Genomic DNA, 15,713 nt, shown 5'->3' with positions numbered 1-15,713 from the left:
AATGACTCACTTCAGGCTACTTAGGGAAAACTTGTTTCAAGGAGGACTGACCCATTTCGTCTCTCGGGAGCCGCTGTGATCACATTCTGCTCCAAGTTTTCTCACACAATTCGGCAGCCTATGAAAAGAAATAATGCGACTTACGCGCAGTTGATGCCTCCGAGAAGCCACCCCTATCCTCATGTGCCAGTCCGTCTGACTTTAGAACCTATTTCACCGCCAGACTCCGGCTGCAGACCAAGAGGAGAGGAAGACTCCGATGGAAAATCATGCAGCACTTTGAACCCATGGAGACATGGCACATAGGTTCCTCTCATCTGCGAACAGATTCAGCGCCAGATTCGCCTTCATATTCACTGTGTCACTGTCCTGCACCTATTTATGCTATAGTATCATTTTCTGTCGCAGCACAGTCATGACAAACCAGGGTTACGAGGGGAAACGCTGCCCGCCGAGCAAGAACGCAGGAGGGAAGAAACTTCTTGGTAAATTAGACAATTGCGCGTCGCTGGAACTCCGGTCCGCTCTGGACCAGTCTGCTGCCCACCGAGGATCAAGTAAAGCTCCTGCCTCCTCTGGAAGTCACTGGGCTGACGTCAAGTTGAGAAACATGAGTGTTGCCCAGAAATATGGGAATAAGAAGTTGCCTAATGCGTTAATAGTCGGTGTAAAGAAAGGAGGCACCAGGGCGGTGCTGGAGTTCATCCGGATACATCCAGATGTGCGCGCACTCGGAACAGAACCACACTTTTTCGACAGAAACTATGACAGAGGGCTTGACTGGTACAGGTGAGGAGAAAAGAAATGAAATTTAAGTAATAATTTGCCTTTTTTTTTTATTATTTCTGCATGAATGCACATGACTCCTGGGCAGTCACCCCTGGTGATGTGTGAGGTCCAGATGTAGACACTTCCATGTCAAAATGTTCCCTTAACCTCGTTTTCCTGACACACACGAATGCCAAGTGATTGTCTGAGGCGCTTCTCCGTCATCTAAATGTTCAACGTGCATGTTTTCATTGGCCTGTAATGAATCTTGCACTGAGTCCAGCGCTCAGATCACAAGTTTGATTCTAGCTGTCAGTCTGTGTGATGGTTGTGTTACGCGCTGCAGTAGTCAGCTGCCAGCAGAGCTCCATGGTGCTGAACAGACAGCTCCATGCAGCTGATGAAGGATCAGTTCACACCACCAACCGCAGCCAACCAAGGCACAGACAGCCCCCAGCCTACCAGCTGACTTCAAACAGGCGACACCGGGGCACAAAATGTTCTTACGTTGACTAGTGAAGGCAAAGGGGCTCACAGGGTGCACCGTGACCAGAGCATAACCCCCCACCCGCCTCCGTCTCCAAGACAAGACACCTTTCTAATTCATATGTTCCATTTCTATACCTATTGGATGCTGGCTAAAGTTAAGCTGAAGCAAAAACTTGCAGAGATCGTTACCAAACTGAGTGCACAATGACAAAAATGTCTTCGCTGCCAGCCTGCAAATCCTCCAAAAAAGGCTTGATGGTGTTGTGTCACATTATGGCTGATTGTTGGAGCTGCCTGCAGCCTTCCGCTCACATATCCACAGTGGCACAAAGTGTGGCAGGAACAGACCACAGAGCGATGCTTCCAAGAACATGGAACAAGTGATGAAGTCTGTTCTCACACTGCGCTGCAGGAATGAACAGCAGTGACTGCATCAAATTATCATGTATATGAGTACCTGCCCATCATCTCTCAGCTGATCTCAGTGGACATCAACAGTTTTGTTTCGCTTTGGCTTTTCAACTAATTATTAATCAGCCTTTTGCCCTGATAATTCTATGACACACACACACACACACACACACACACACACACACACACACTGGTGAAACAAACCCTTAATCTAAAATGAAAGTTCTGCAGAGCTGAAAATTGTATAGAAAAGATTAAATTGGTCCTTTAAGTGCAATGAAGGTTGGATTCGTGACTCACACATGCAGAATAATTTGGTTTTAACTTGAACTCCAGCAGCAGCCTTGTCCTGTCGAGACAGTGTTCATTTCAACGTGAACATAAGTTTACAGAAAACTTGCAAAGGCCAGTATGATTGAAGACAGTCTGACGCACACATCCACAAAGAGCGGCTGAACAATAGAGGTGTTTCACCCCTGAAAAGAGAATCAGTCCATTTCATCATCAGACTAATGAGCCAGCGGCTATATCATTACTAAAATCATTAATGTAAGACACAGAAACACTCCTCTGATTGGAAGTTGAAACGCAAACACTTGCTCATTAATTTGCATATTTATTAAAGTCCCTTTTTTTTAAATTGTAACCTCTGATATAATCTTAATTTTTCATGTATTATGCTTTGTAGACAGTTAGTCTTTACTGTTGTGAGCGGGTCTTTGTAACTCAGCAAATAGCTCGGCAGACCTCCAGTATGGACTCGGAGGTGAAAGTGTCGATTACACATGCAGACATGAGGCCAAATGTAGACACAGAGTGATACTTCTTTTAACAAGCATCACCACAGCACTAGATAACACCAGACCGATAACACCAGAGCACTCGCTGCACCAGCAAGCCTCCGTCACATTTACTATTAGTATTGAATAGTACTATTTAGCACAAGTTCAGTTCTGTTTTTTCTATGTCATTCAAAATGCAAGCAAAGACAAATTGAGGTCCCAGGCTGATATGATGCCACTTGTGTAAAATTACAAAGATGGAGTGCTGCACGCTTGTCACAAGCTGACAGTTTATATATTCAAGATAAATACTGGAACAATACCATGGACACAAAGGCTGGTTTAATTCAGGACGAAGCGACTGTTATTCAACGTGACGAGTGACTGAGTGATGTTCATTGTGTTAGACAGGCCCTCAGTGATTATCTGTCACAATGTTTGGGTCGCTGGCAGCACGTCACATAAAGTATCTTTCCGTTTTGATTAACTGTCACATTTGTCTCTGTAGCAAGTGGCATAATGTGTTTCTACATTCTGCATGTGTTGCACTGCTTTGTGTTATTTGCAGCCCAGTGATGGACAGATAGGTAGGCCAGCTGATAATAATTCTATTTACTGTCCTTTTTTCAATTAATGAACATATTCTAACCTTTGGTAGGTATTTAACTAACAATACCAAAAAGCTTCCCTTCATCTCCGTCTGAAAGGATGGAACCACCAAGAAATCAAACAAGCAATCACATCACAAACACCCGAGAAAATTCTACCTTTAATACTTTTTAAAACGCATATAAATGAGACACCAAATGTAGCTCCAGGTCCATAAAGTATGAAACTGAAAGTGGAAAAATCCTGGGAGGAAATAAGAAATAAGTGTCAACAAGAGAAGTTTAATCAGGTGAAAACATGTGAAACAGACAAACTGTGACTTTCTTGACTTGCAAATCTTTTAAATTGACAAACATCAGATGTACAATTCAAATGGGATCAAAAAATGATTTGTCTCTTGCTGTTATGATAATATTGTTTCTGAAATAACGCCCCATGGTGGTCCGCCAGGAGGGGGGGGGTAAACATTTTCCTACTGAGTTCATGGTCTCAGTCGCTAATTTCAGGTCTCCTTTAATATAACATTATGTTCAGTTAGTAAATTATGGTCCCAGTATGACTGAAATAGACCATAAAGCAGGGTGTGTTCTAGGTGGTTGTTGTAAGTAAAAGAGGTTTTGTAAGTTGAACACAAGCTGCCATGGATCTAGAAATAACTTCTAGTGTATAATGACTGCAGGCTGCTGCGTGATGTATGACTCCAGTGGTTAATTGATTACTGAAATTACCATTGATTAATTCTATATGAATGTGATTATAATTTGAGAATGGAAGTTTAATCTTAAGCTTGGGATCAGTATCTGTGACAGCAGTAGTTCCACTTACTTACTGAAAGACATGTCATGGTCTTCATCAGCGAGGCAGCTGTGGTGTCATCACAAGGTAACAATAGATAAACTATTAACCCACTAATGACTTTCAGCACTAATCTCTCTCTGAAACATAATTAAAAGGATAAATAGTGGAATTCATGGCACATTTTAACGCCTTGTATTTACCGGAGCTCGTCCTCAGCAGCTAATATCTGTTAAACAGACAGAAACATACACGTGACACCAAATTAACTCTTGTCAGTGTCGGTGCTCTGGCCAGTTGTTTCGCACAGTCTGTCCTGTTACATTAAGCGTGTGACAGATCATTTAGGCTGAGAAGAAAAATGGTGCAGTGGTCATTACTGTGCCTCCTGAACAGAACACACACGTGGCTTCATTTATTTCGTGCCGGAGTGTTCACACGACCATACAGGACCTGATAAAACAGACATTGCCACCAATTTCCTCACACTTCTCTCGCCACTCCCCCCCCCTCCCCGTTCTCCACAGAATCGTAAAGATCAAACAAAAACACATCGCTATACACCATCAAGGCTTAAAAGGGCATCTCAGCTCTATTGATTTCAGAGGAGTCAGTAGCACTTCCAGTAGATTCCCTGAGACGGGTTGAAATTGTATGAGAGGCTGCAGCTACAAATATTCTCCAGGTCCACATTAATTGGCTCAGGGAGGCAGGGAGCTGTGGAACAGTATCATCAGGAAGGTTGATGAGGACAGAAAGTTAGATGGTTCTCATTTAACACAGAATACTGCACATTATACAGCGAGGGATGGTAAGACGTAGCTGTGCATTATTAATGAGCTGTCTTCATGTCAGCGCGGCGCAGTGACACGCAGTGGTTAACGTTAATTACAAAACAACTCTTTTTGAGCTCGTTCCCCTACCGAGACCAGACTGAAACACTAAGAGATGCTGCTTTTATTCCTATAACAGAATAATTTAGGAAATAATGTTATCATGCACACATTACTAATTACATGCTGAAGCTCCATGATGTAATTAAGACGCCCAGTAGTGCCAGTTCAGTCAGGCAGCTTTGTCTGGTGTTGATATTATGATATAATACATTGTGCCATAATAACTAGTGACCCATGACTTTTCCCATTAGATGGCTGATAGATTGGTGCACATATGTTCCCCTGAAGATGAACTGTTCTAATGTTGGTGATCCCTCAACCTTTCCTGTGGCGGCATGCAGCCAGTCCTCATTCCCAGGGCGTTAAATACGCCCTGAAATATGCTTCGTCAGCCCTTTGGCGTCTGACACAGACACACAAGGCCCTTTCTGCATCTCTATGACAGGCTAACGGGCAGTGTGGTGGAGGTGGAGGTGTGGGTGGATGTTAGGAACACTGGATTATGACCCAGGAGAACAGTGTTCGTGTCTCATGTGAAACCAAAACAGAAATTTAAGTGAGACATTAGCTGCATTCTTATTTTAATCCAAAGCATCACTTTTAGTCCCTAAACCTAACCAAACAGTTTCAGAACGTCAACCACAGGCTTTTTATTCTCGCCGTGACGATGAAGCTCCCATATGTTAGAGCTATATTAGATTAATACTGATGCAGGAAGTTGGTATCTGATGCTAAAGTGTTGGCATTCGACGCTCTGGGTATGAGAGAGTGTTGCTTCATCAACAGGTCAAATGCTAAGTGATAAATAGCAGCTGCTAACAGACGTTCAAGTTGGTAAACATAACTCCTCGGCAAAACCATTTAGTAGTGCACATACACAGGTTTTAATGATTCTGGAGAATTTGTGATTCTGGAAATATCCAGCAGTCAGCGATCCTTAGCTCACAGTTAGAGATTGCCAGCTTGTTAACTTCCCCTCACTCCCTACTGACCGGGGATCAAATCCTGTCTGAGCTTTCCCTCCTGCGTCTCCCTTATCCTGTGTCCTTTTGTAGTTTCCCACCGTCTGAGTGAAGAGTGAAACCATATCCTTGCCTGTCACATTGCTAGAGGCTATACTGTAAACCCAGCCCGAACTTCTGAGAGCTTCAGTGTTGATGAAAATTCAAGAAATCTCCATGTCACTTAAAATGCTGCTGGATAACTGCACAAATAGTTGAATTGAGGGGAAGAGCCCAAAATCTTCCTATAAATGATGAAGACATTTGTCATCAATGTTATCACAGGGGCATTTATACAGATTACATTACAAAAAGTTACATTACATTTACAGATGATACTAAAAATCCTTTACAGAATTGATTGTACTTGTAAATCTGCAGCCCAGCAGCTGTAAATTCATCAAAAATACACCAAATAAGCAGAAACCCTCTTCTGAGAATGTGCAGTTTAGGATTTCAAAGGCTTTCCTGCCTGTCTGAGTGTCCTCATTTCACTGTCCGTGGATACTTCCCTGTGCCACATGTTAATGTGACAGCTCGTGGCTCAGCTCAATTCAACACGTTATTGTTCAAGGAGAGCAAGTGTCAGTCACTTCCCTCCACAGACCAAACCATGAATAATTGTTATTTCGAGGAAAACAAGAGCCCAGTGTTGAAATGACAGCGATTAAATAGGTTTTGCTTCAAGGTCAAATACATTATGCAGTTTCTTCCCTGGTATTGCAGGACTGTATTGTCCAGCTATGAATATGTTTTGATTCCATTATGTGGCTGAAGACAGGCCTAATGTCACAACACTCCTCTGCTGCAAGACATCTGGCTCAGTCACTCTGCTATTTTCAACCAATTTGTCTTCAATTAAATTAGGAAAATAGATGCTTGATTCTCCGAGCGCTGGATTGTTATTCACCTCTGTTCGTCACCTCGCTGGATTGGCTGCAGGATTGCTGTATTTTGCTGGACTGCTCTTTGTTAACTCTTAATAGACTTTCAAGGCGGCAGGGCCTCTGTTGCTGGTGATTAATGATCAGGTGTCATCACAGCTGTAATCTAAGTGAGTGATACTTTAATAATGGAGCAGTTTCTGGAGTGGAGACTGCATGCTGTCATATCGAGAAAGAGGAAGATGCCATTTTTAGGAAGTGCGCTGGCTCAGACATTATGAAACTCACGCAGCATAAGAACATTTTCTCTGCTCAGTCTACCTGAGCAATGCAAACTGTTAATGGGTGTAGACGGCAGGGAGCACATCTGTGTAAGATATTGGTTTTCCAGGACATTTCAGGACAAATGGTTTGTTTCAAACCGAGATTTGAAAAGACTCAAATCAGCGTTTGATTATAGAAATATATAATATTAAGCAAAATGAACAATGCTGCAACAGCTCCAGCTGGAAACACACATCACTAATGTGACTTTGCATTGTTTTAGGGTATTTCTATAACTCCGTCTGAAGATATGAACATAAACACAAAGCTGCTGTTTTAATTATTTTTCGGATTGTGTGTTGGATAATATTTGACTTTTCTAAACAAAAGCCTTTTGTGTATTACCAAGAACTGTGTCATTATTCTGCATGCTGCTTTCTGAGACAACACACTGGCAATGAGAGCCCAGGAGACTTTTCCTTATAATTTACTGTGTAACTGTTTTGTTGTTAAATTACTCCAGAGACCGAACAAACACAGCATGTAATGGATACTTTGATTCAGGCCCCATATTGTTTAACGGGCAGGGTTCATTATTGGACCTTGTGATGAAGAATATTTGTTGTCCAGCGGGAGGTAAAGGCCATTCTCTACATCTGTGCCTCTGCCCCTGCTGAAACACGTCACACTGTGATTAATGGAGTTCAATCCAGATCAGATCAGTGTTTGCAGAAATCCTCCAACTCCTGAAACTCTTATTAGTAATAGTCTGTTGCCTTAATACACCTTGATCCATTTCAAGTGATGGGGGAGGTGCACCCAACACTGGTTGGCCTCCAGTTGGATTATTATCATCATAATCATTTGCAACTATTTTGCAACAGCAAATACGTGTTGAGGGAAACATAATGCCTTTGCGTTCTCCCATTAACATGAAATGTTGGTTAATGTACCTGGCAAACTGCAAAAATATGAATACTGGATGTAGAAGGGAAATTGTTCAGTCGCGACGTATTTCATTTGCTCTCCTCACCATCTCCTCATAGTGATACAGCATTAATCCACTGTTTAGGGTTCCTTTCAGTCCAGGCAGTGATTGTTTTTCCACCAGAACATAATTTTGAAAACAGCTAAGCAGAATACAAATATCATGTCTGGGTTAGGTTTATTTAATGATTGGGAAACATTGGTTCAACTTTTTGTTATTTAATTTTTAACGAGAAAAGTTGCTTGAGATAAATTCGCTGGTTCTGTTTGTTTGCAGCTTTGCGCAGGATTTGCATTTTGCATGCGTTGCTTTGTTTGACAGTTTTGTATTTGTGCTGCAAACCTTTACCGAGAACTTGTCCCGAACTGACAATATACAACATCCTGTTTTAAGTTCAAACCGCAGTGAAACGACGGTAATAAATTCTGAGTTCATTGATCGTTCACGAGGAGATGATTCAAAGCTGACCTTTACTTGCTCTGATAGTCTGCATCCCTGATGAACCTGCAGTGCTCTGCTGGAGTTTAAGTTGTCCGATGAGACACGCTCGTCTGGAGCAGCCCAGCGTTTCACTGCATCACTTCGGTCATGTTTATACTGAGATGTAGCAGCGATTAGCAGCTTTTTTTATTTACATGTGTAACGTCACATACAGGGGTGGATCTATATGATGTAATACAGCAGCCCTGCATCATCTAGCTCTGGCTGCTACAGACCATTTGCCTGAAAGCCTTGTATAGATATTGATGATGCCCTGTGAACATTATATTTACATTACATTTATTGACCCTTTAACGTTTACACCAGCACCATCTACCGGGTCAAATTACTTTTCTACTGTCCTCAGAAGTCCTGAAGTGTCTCCACTATAGACGGCGCCGTCTCAACCACAGTTATACTTCACACATTCACATGGATTCAGACGTCATCATCATTTTAACAGACAAGAGCAGTTTTAAAATTAGTTGAGACTAGCAGAGAATATCAGAAATGGTACCAGTAGACAGCACTGTCATCCAAAGTTATAATATTTTAACTTTTGTTATATAGCACCCTCACACAAGGAGAAAATATGCAACAATACATATAAAGCTGTGTTATATCTTAATATTGCAATGTGTGCAATCAGTTTTATAGATATTTTCCTCAGTCTTTGTGTAAACGATACGACCACAGCAGCATGTTATAATACGTGTTTTGTTTTGTCACCCTGCCATCCCATCGGTCTAAATGTTTCTCCCGTGTTGTCCATCACAGGCAGAACTATCAGTCCGTCAGTGCCATCGCTGAAAGAATAAGATGTTGAGATGAGAGATGTTCAAATGTTTGGTATGTTGAACACCACAGATGGATGGTGTGACCTTGGAGCTGGAATTAAACAGAACTACAGGGGAATTTACTGATATTAACTGTCTGATAGAAGGCAAAGAAATCATTACTGGGATGAATTTACATCTACAAACCAATTGGTGATGAATTACTTCAAGTATTCGTACTTCAAATGTTGAATAAATACTTTGATTTTGAGAGGAGCAAATGGATTTAAATGACTTGAAAGACAAAAAGCAGTCTAATTGTTGGCCTGCATCGGCTCTGCTGCTGTGGAAAGTGTAGCTTGTTCTCCCAGTGGAACTGCACACGGCAGGCGAATGGTGTGGATGGGTTTAATGGTGTGCATGGGTTTAATAGGGAGTCCTTGATACTTTTAAATAAAGGCATCCGTGTTTGTGGCTTATTCCTCTATAATGACATAGCAGCGTCCAGAGGGAGCCAAGTGTGAACTCCAGACCTCCTGCGTCACTGCGCCAGCAGAGATAAATTGTGCAGAGAGATAGCCAGCAGACTCTTTAGGGGTCACTACAATATGTAGACTAGCTTTCAGCACACTGCAGCTCATTAATGAATGGCAATGAGTGCCGTGCTTTCCACTGTTGACCCCAACTACCTGTAGATAAGCTGCAGAAGGATGCCCGTTCTTGTGTTTTGTCTTTCCTTTCTCTCCTCTTGTGGAGTGGGCGATAAAGCCATTAAACATCCCATCAAACCATGACAGACTAGAATCATTAGAACAGTAAAAAGTATAGTTAAAATCCACAAAGCGGTTACTTTATGTCTGACTTCATAGCCTGTAGTGTAGTTAAAATGCCGTAGTTAAAAATGAATACATGCAGAGCTGAAGCAACTTCTTAATAAGTCCATTTAATTTCAGCGTTTGCTTCATCTGTTTTCATCGGGGGCACATCATGTGTTACGGTACAATGAGACCCACACACAGTACACGCATGCTAGTATAGTTTCAAGTCTCTCTATTGGGGCCCAAATCAGAAACTTCATAATAAAAGGAACAGCATGCACAGATGGAGATGGAGTGTGTTTCTGCTCTTTATGCAGTAAGAATCATTTATGTTACAATATGCACACATTCACAAAAGCAACACTGATACTTGATGATGACAGTTGGAATATAAATGGGCCTTTTAGGTTAATATTAATACAAGCAGCATTTTTTACTTGTTAGTGACTTCGTGATATTGAATTGCTGAAATATTTAGAATTAAATATCACACAAATCACTTAGAATAATAAATTGAAACTATTTTTATGGAAATTACCAACAAGAATTGTGCTTTCACAGCAAATGCAAATCTGAAGCATCCAGAACAAATGAGGTTTCGGGCCATGTTCTCCTATTTGTCCAGGACCAGGTCTCATTTACAGTGTCGAGCAGATCTTCCACACCTGAGTTCATTTTCCCAGAGTGATTAAAATGTCACGGCCGAGCCTGTAATGCATCCTGACTTAAAGTTTCACCAAAGATTGGGAAGAAGACTGTAAATGAGCTCGAAGAATTTAGTGTTGATTCTTAGTGAGAAGGTGGTAATCAATCAGAGCACTTCACTCAAATGTCAGCTAATCAAGGTGTGTGTAAGGGTAAGTGTGTGTGTGTGTTCCCCAACAAGATGTTCAAAGTGTATGTACCTCAAAATAACAGCTTCATAATTATTTTGCTGGCACTCTGACTTGTAATAGGCATCTCTTTCGTTCCCATTCTGCACCACAAACACCTTTTCTTGCATGAGTGCGTAACTCTTAATGTCTTTATGGCTCTACGTCACACACCACCAGCTCCGGGTCTATGTGTCTAACTGCGCTGGAGGTAGATTCATTCAGTTTTCTTTGCTCTGCAGCCTGGTCTTGTGTCGAAGTCTGTCCCCTCTGAGTATTTGTGCTCTCATTAGAATAGTGTCGTATCCGTGACCGCTCAGATATCAACAGAATTAAAGGTGCCAGCATCCTGTCATCACCGTTTGTGGCAGCAGAGGACGCCTTCGCCGCCGCTGCTCATTAAAAAGTTATAGTCTGGCGTTAAAGTTTATTTGTGATAAAGATGGAAAAGCTTCAGAAACGTTAATGATTTACCTTTGAACCATTCCAATTGGGATTACTATCATGTGGATTTTCTGTTATTACCAAGCAACTGAACAGCTTTTAGTAAAAACCCACTAGAACCCACTGCCACGACGACCCTACATTTTATCTTCTTATTTCAGATGCTGTGTGCAGTGATGGTAGTTCCTTGGGGGCATAGGCAGAAAGAATTCGTGATTGGTTTGATTGGTTGGTTCAGACACCTGCCTCAGGTATCGCAGGTTCCCCCTCTGGCCTGATTCCTGCTATCTCAGTAACAAGGCTTCTGCTGCCAAGTGTTTGAGTGAGCAAAGGAAATGACTAATCAAAGCCAGTTATATCACGTATGGCCATTAAAACCATTTTAATCAGCTGTAGCAGGCTGCTTCATATTTTGGATGCTCACTTTGTCGTAACCAGATAAATGAACTCAAATATAAGCTGCAACTACAAAACTCTAGATCAAAACAGTGTTTGTAGATATTACAGGTCCAAGTCATTAACATCACTCCACGACCGGCGACTTGGAACTTGTTGGTCCACACTAGACGCACTGACATGAAAGCATCCCTTATAAATGGCCCTGATTTCAATAAAAAGAACGGATAGGATCCTTTGATCAGTGGAGTGCACCGTGTCTAGCTAAACAATCCTCTGAATGGACCCCCGCCCCCCACGACTGCAGGTGAATTTATTTTTAATAAGCTTTCTCCCTATTTGCATTGTGACAGCATGTAAGAATTAGCTAAAATGAAGCATTGGGTGTCTCTAAGTGGGAATCAGTGCAGGAAACTCTTAAGGGACTGTTTGAACATGCAAAGTGAGGCTGACAGACACGACAGTCTGCATGTGTTTCAGCCACGATGACAAAGGTACCTTTTTTTTTTCCAGGCCTGTCATGAACGTAACGCTAGCTTTAGCTCATAGCCACCGCTCACTCGGCTCCGAGGCTGTGCTGGTAAACGGGTTGTTCTTCGGCTCAGCGGGTGTGTGTCAGCTGTCCAATCCTTCCACTGGATCTGAATACAATGATAGATTTTCTCTCTTTGGTGCCAAACCATCTGATCAATTGGTTGCTGTTGGGCTGTAATGAGAGAATACGACAAAACAACTGTTTCTGAAATCAGTTGCATACCCTGCCTTTAAAATGTATTTATTCTATCGTCTACTCATTCAAACCTCTCCATCTGAGCCTTAACCACAGCATTGTCACATCATGAAACTTCTTTTTCCAACAGTCCTTTGTAACTTGTGTGGTTGATTTAATTTTGGAAGGTACAGAAAAATGATGTTGTCCCGCTAATACATGTAGGGGCGCCCCCACACACATGACTGCAGTACTCCAGACTCTCTAAATGTTATTGCATCAGATTCGCCTAATAAAAAGAGTCTAGTTTATGGGGCTTGTGGAGGTGGTGTGTATGGTGTTTTGGGTCACATGATGAACCCAGAAGTTGCAGTTCCCCACGTGGCCAACGAACCGCTCACCCAGTCAACAAAGCCAAATTGCATCACAAGCCGGTGGCGTTTCCTGGGGGGTTGGTATGGCTGCAAAACAAAAGCATAATTCTATATTAACGCTTCTTTAGACTCCCATGATAGTTCATCCCAATGGTGCTGCTGGTTTCCCAACTTGGAGTGCATCGTGTTTTAGTTCTGATTTATTTTTTTTAACTCCCCTCGGTATAACTTCCATGTAAGAGTCATGTAATTTATCCAGTGCTGAGGCTCACTGGGAGAAAACAAACACACCAGCGATAAAAAATCAATACCTCGAGACTCACTTGGAGTTTTGTATTCTGTATCCAAACAAAAAAATATCAATGTGAAATCTCCTAATTTGACATAATTAGCTTTTTATCAACACTTAGTGTGCTCATGCTATGATGTAGGCTGTGTGTACACAGGTTGTCAACAGATGAATGCTGTATAGTCGGCTGCAGGCAGCCGTAGATATTTTAAGCAGAACCATCTGTGACCTTTCACTTTGTGCTCACATCGTCAGCCCCGTTTTGCGATATGACAAGTCGCGGTTTTGAACCAACACATACGAGATCTTCTCATCTACACAATCTTCATCTCTCAGGATGGTGAAAATATATGGAATTGACAAGCCAGATAACGAAGGCAGTTTCCACAGCACACAGCCAAAGACTTCTGCACCTCCTGGAAAATGGTTGCAAGTTTGTTTTTTTTTTTTCTCTTTTTTTACTGTGTAGCAAAGCTGTTTGCTTGAAAAGGTGCTGTTCTCATAAAAGATTAATAGTTGTCTAGTGGCCCTGAGGCACCCAAGCCAACAACTCAGGATTCATAAATAAAGCTAAATGGATCAATATTTCCAGGACTTCAGAGGTAACCTATGGCTACCCCTACCTTGAGAGAGAAAACTTTGAGAAAGGTTAGGTTTTAATAGAAGCCTTCCCCCCGTAATAATACAGAAAGTGTGGTATTTAATCACCAGAACTGTGTGGCAACACACCTGAGACTGACTCACATGCTGTGAAATAGAGAAATCCAGGTACTACATCTTCTGTAATCAAAAAAAAATATAAGACCGGTTTAATGGCACTATATTGTAATTATTCTCCCCAAACTGCAGAGGTACGGTGCCGATGCTACAGCAGAGTCCTTTTTCTATTTAACAGAAACAGGGAACAAAGTATGGATGATCTCTGAATTGTGGCCGAGGCATCTTCATTGTCTCAACAGCCAACATCAGATGCTCATCAATAACCTTTTATTGAACCAAAGTGCCAAAGCAGAATGACGTATTACACTGGGAAGCAAAAACTCTCATGACAAATAGAAACATTTGCCTGTAGTTTGCAAAGCCATTACATTTTCAGCATGACGATAATAATTATGATGCATGGTTTGATTGTACAAACTATCCGGTCACCGATGAATGTCACCGGTTTTGTCTACTGTTGACTGATATTCTGTGTTTGCTGGAAGTTTAAGATGCTAAAAACCTACAGTTTGCCCTCGAAAGTCTCTAATGATATTTAGTAAAGTACTTTGGTTTCTGCTACTTCGTATTTCTACTCCAACTTAGAGGCAAATGTTGTACTTTTACCTCCATCATTTTTATTAGCAAATGAAGTTAAAACTATAATGAGCACATGGAATATGATAAAGTGTCATTCAGTACATTAAAGTGCCCAAAGGTTGATATAGTTCTTACAATAGTCGCCATCTCGTCCAGCTACAACAATAAAATGCTGCTGACATGATCAGTAACAGTAATCCTGCAACATGGATAATGTTATTATAATATAGTGAAATTACTTTTTACTGTTGTGTTGCTGTTACGACCCTGAACGCCACAAAACGTAATGTTCACTCATATGTGCCCATATGTTAATGCTGAATTCAAGTAAAATCCCTCCCGGACTTCACAGTCATCCACGAAAATAACTGTTGCTGACTCGTCAATGTGTATTTTGCTCTTCTGTTTCTCTCCCAAGGGGACTAATGCCACGAACCCTAGACAGCCAGATCACACTGGAGAAGACCCCCAGCTACTTTGTCACCAGAGAGGCTCCCAGACGCATCTCCAGTATGTCCCAAGGGACCAAGCTGATTGTTGTTGTGCGCAACCCCGTCACAAGAGCAATCTCCGACTACACACAGACTCTTTCCAAGAAGCCCGACATCCCCACGTTTGAAGAGCTGGCCTTTAAGAACAGAAGTACGGGCCTCGTCGACTCTTCCTGGAACGCCATTCGTATCGGGATGTATATTCTGCACCTGGAGAACTGGCTGCAGTACTTTCGGCCGTCGCAGATGCACTTTGTGAGCGGAGAGCGGCTGATCACGGACCCAGCGGGGGAAATGGGCCGCGTTCAGGACTTTTTAGGACTGAAACGAATAATCACAGACAAGCACTTCTATTTTAATCGAACCAAAGGCTTCCCCTGTCTGAAGAAGCCGGAAAGCAGCAGCCAGCCACGCTGCCTCGGCAAGTCGAAGGGAAGGACTCACGTACAGATTGACCAGGAGGTCCTAGAGCAGCTGCAGGAGTTTTATAGGCCATTTAATATCAAGTTCTATGAAACTGTGGGACAAGATTTCAAGTGGGATTGAAAATGCTATAAGGAACCTCTGAAATATAAATATAAAACAAAATGTTCAAATGATGAACTATATATGAATTGAGAAATTTAATATATAGTAACACACAAGTCAGACATTAAAATATAATCACAGAAATGGTTTCACATCATGCTGGGTTTAGGGTCGGGTTATTCTGAAGTGCCATTCCTTTGAAAAATATATACAACAGTCAAGTTTCTTTACGACATGAATTCATCAAGAGGCAACCAGCATTAACTCATGAACCAAGTCATTCACCAGCAGTCATCACAATGCCTTCAGCCACACCGAACCTCCATTAACGGCACTGCTTGAATATTCAT

The 15,713-nt window shown here is 41.9% G+C and overlaps 1 protein-coding gene across 1 annotated transcript; it reads left to right on the top strand.

Annotated features, from left to right (window-relative positions):
* Positions 1-295: 295 nt before the first annotated feature.
* On the top strand, positions 296-15,381 carry hs3st2 (heparan sulfate (glucosamine) 3-O-sulfotransferase 2). The gene is made up of 2 exons (XM_070848222.1): positions 296-789; positions 14,763-15,381. The coding sequence occupies exons 1-2, from the start codon at positions 296-298 to the stop codon at positions 15,379-15,381; spliced, it is 1,113 nt and encodes a 370-aa protein (XP_070704323.1).
* The last annotated feature ends 332 nt before the right edge of the window (positions 15,382-15,713 follow it).

The sequence above is a fragment of the Pempheris klunzingeri genome, chromosome 17, assembly GCF_042242105.1.
Source record: "Pempheris klunzingeri isolate RE-2024b chromosome 17, fPemKlu1.hap1, whole genome shotgun sequence".
Lineage (NCBI taxonomy): Eukaryota > Metazoa > Chordata > Actinopteri > Acropomatiformes > Pempheridae > Pempheris > Pempheris klunzingeri.
The sequence above is the reverse complement of the archived record's forward strand: the minus strand, read 5'-3'. Positions and strand labels throughout refer to the sequence as shown.

Bases quoted from the DNA above. Each gene is read 5' to 3' on its own strand.
- hs3st2 (XM_070848222.1), top strand. From the start codon at position 296: ATGGCACATAGGTTCCTCTCATCTGCGAACAGATTCAGCGCCAGATTC. The intron at 790-14,762 runs GTGAGGAGAAAA...TTCTCTCCCAAG, and splicing joins AGAGGGCTTGACTGGTACAG to GGGACTAATGCCACGAACCC.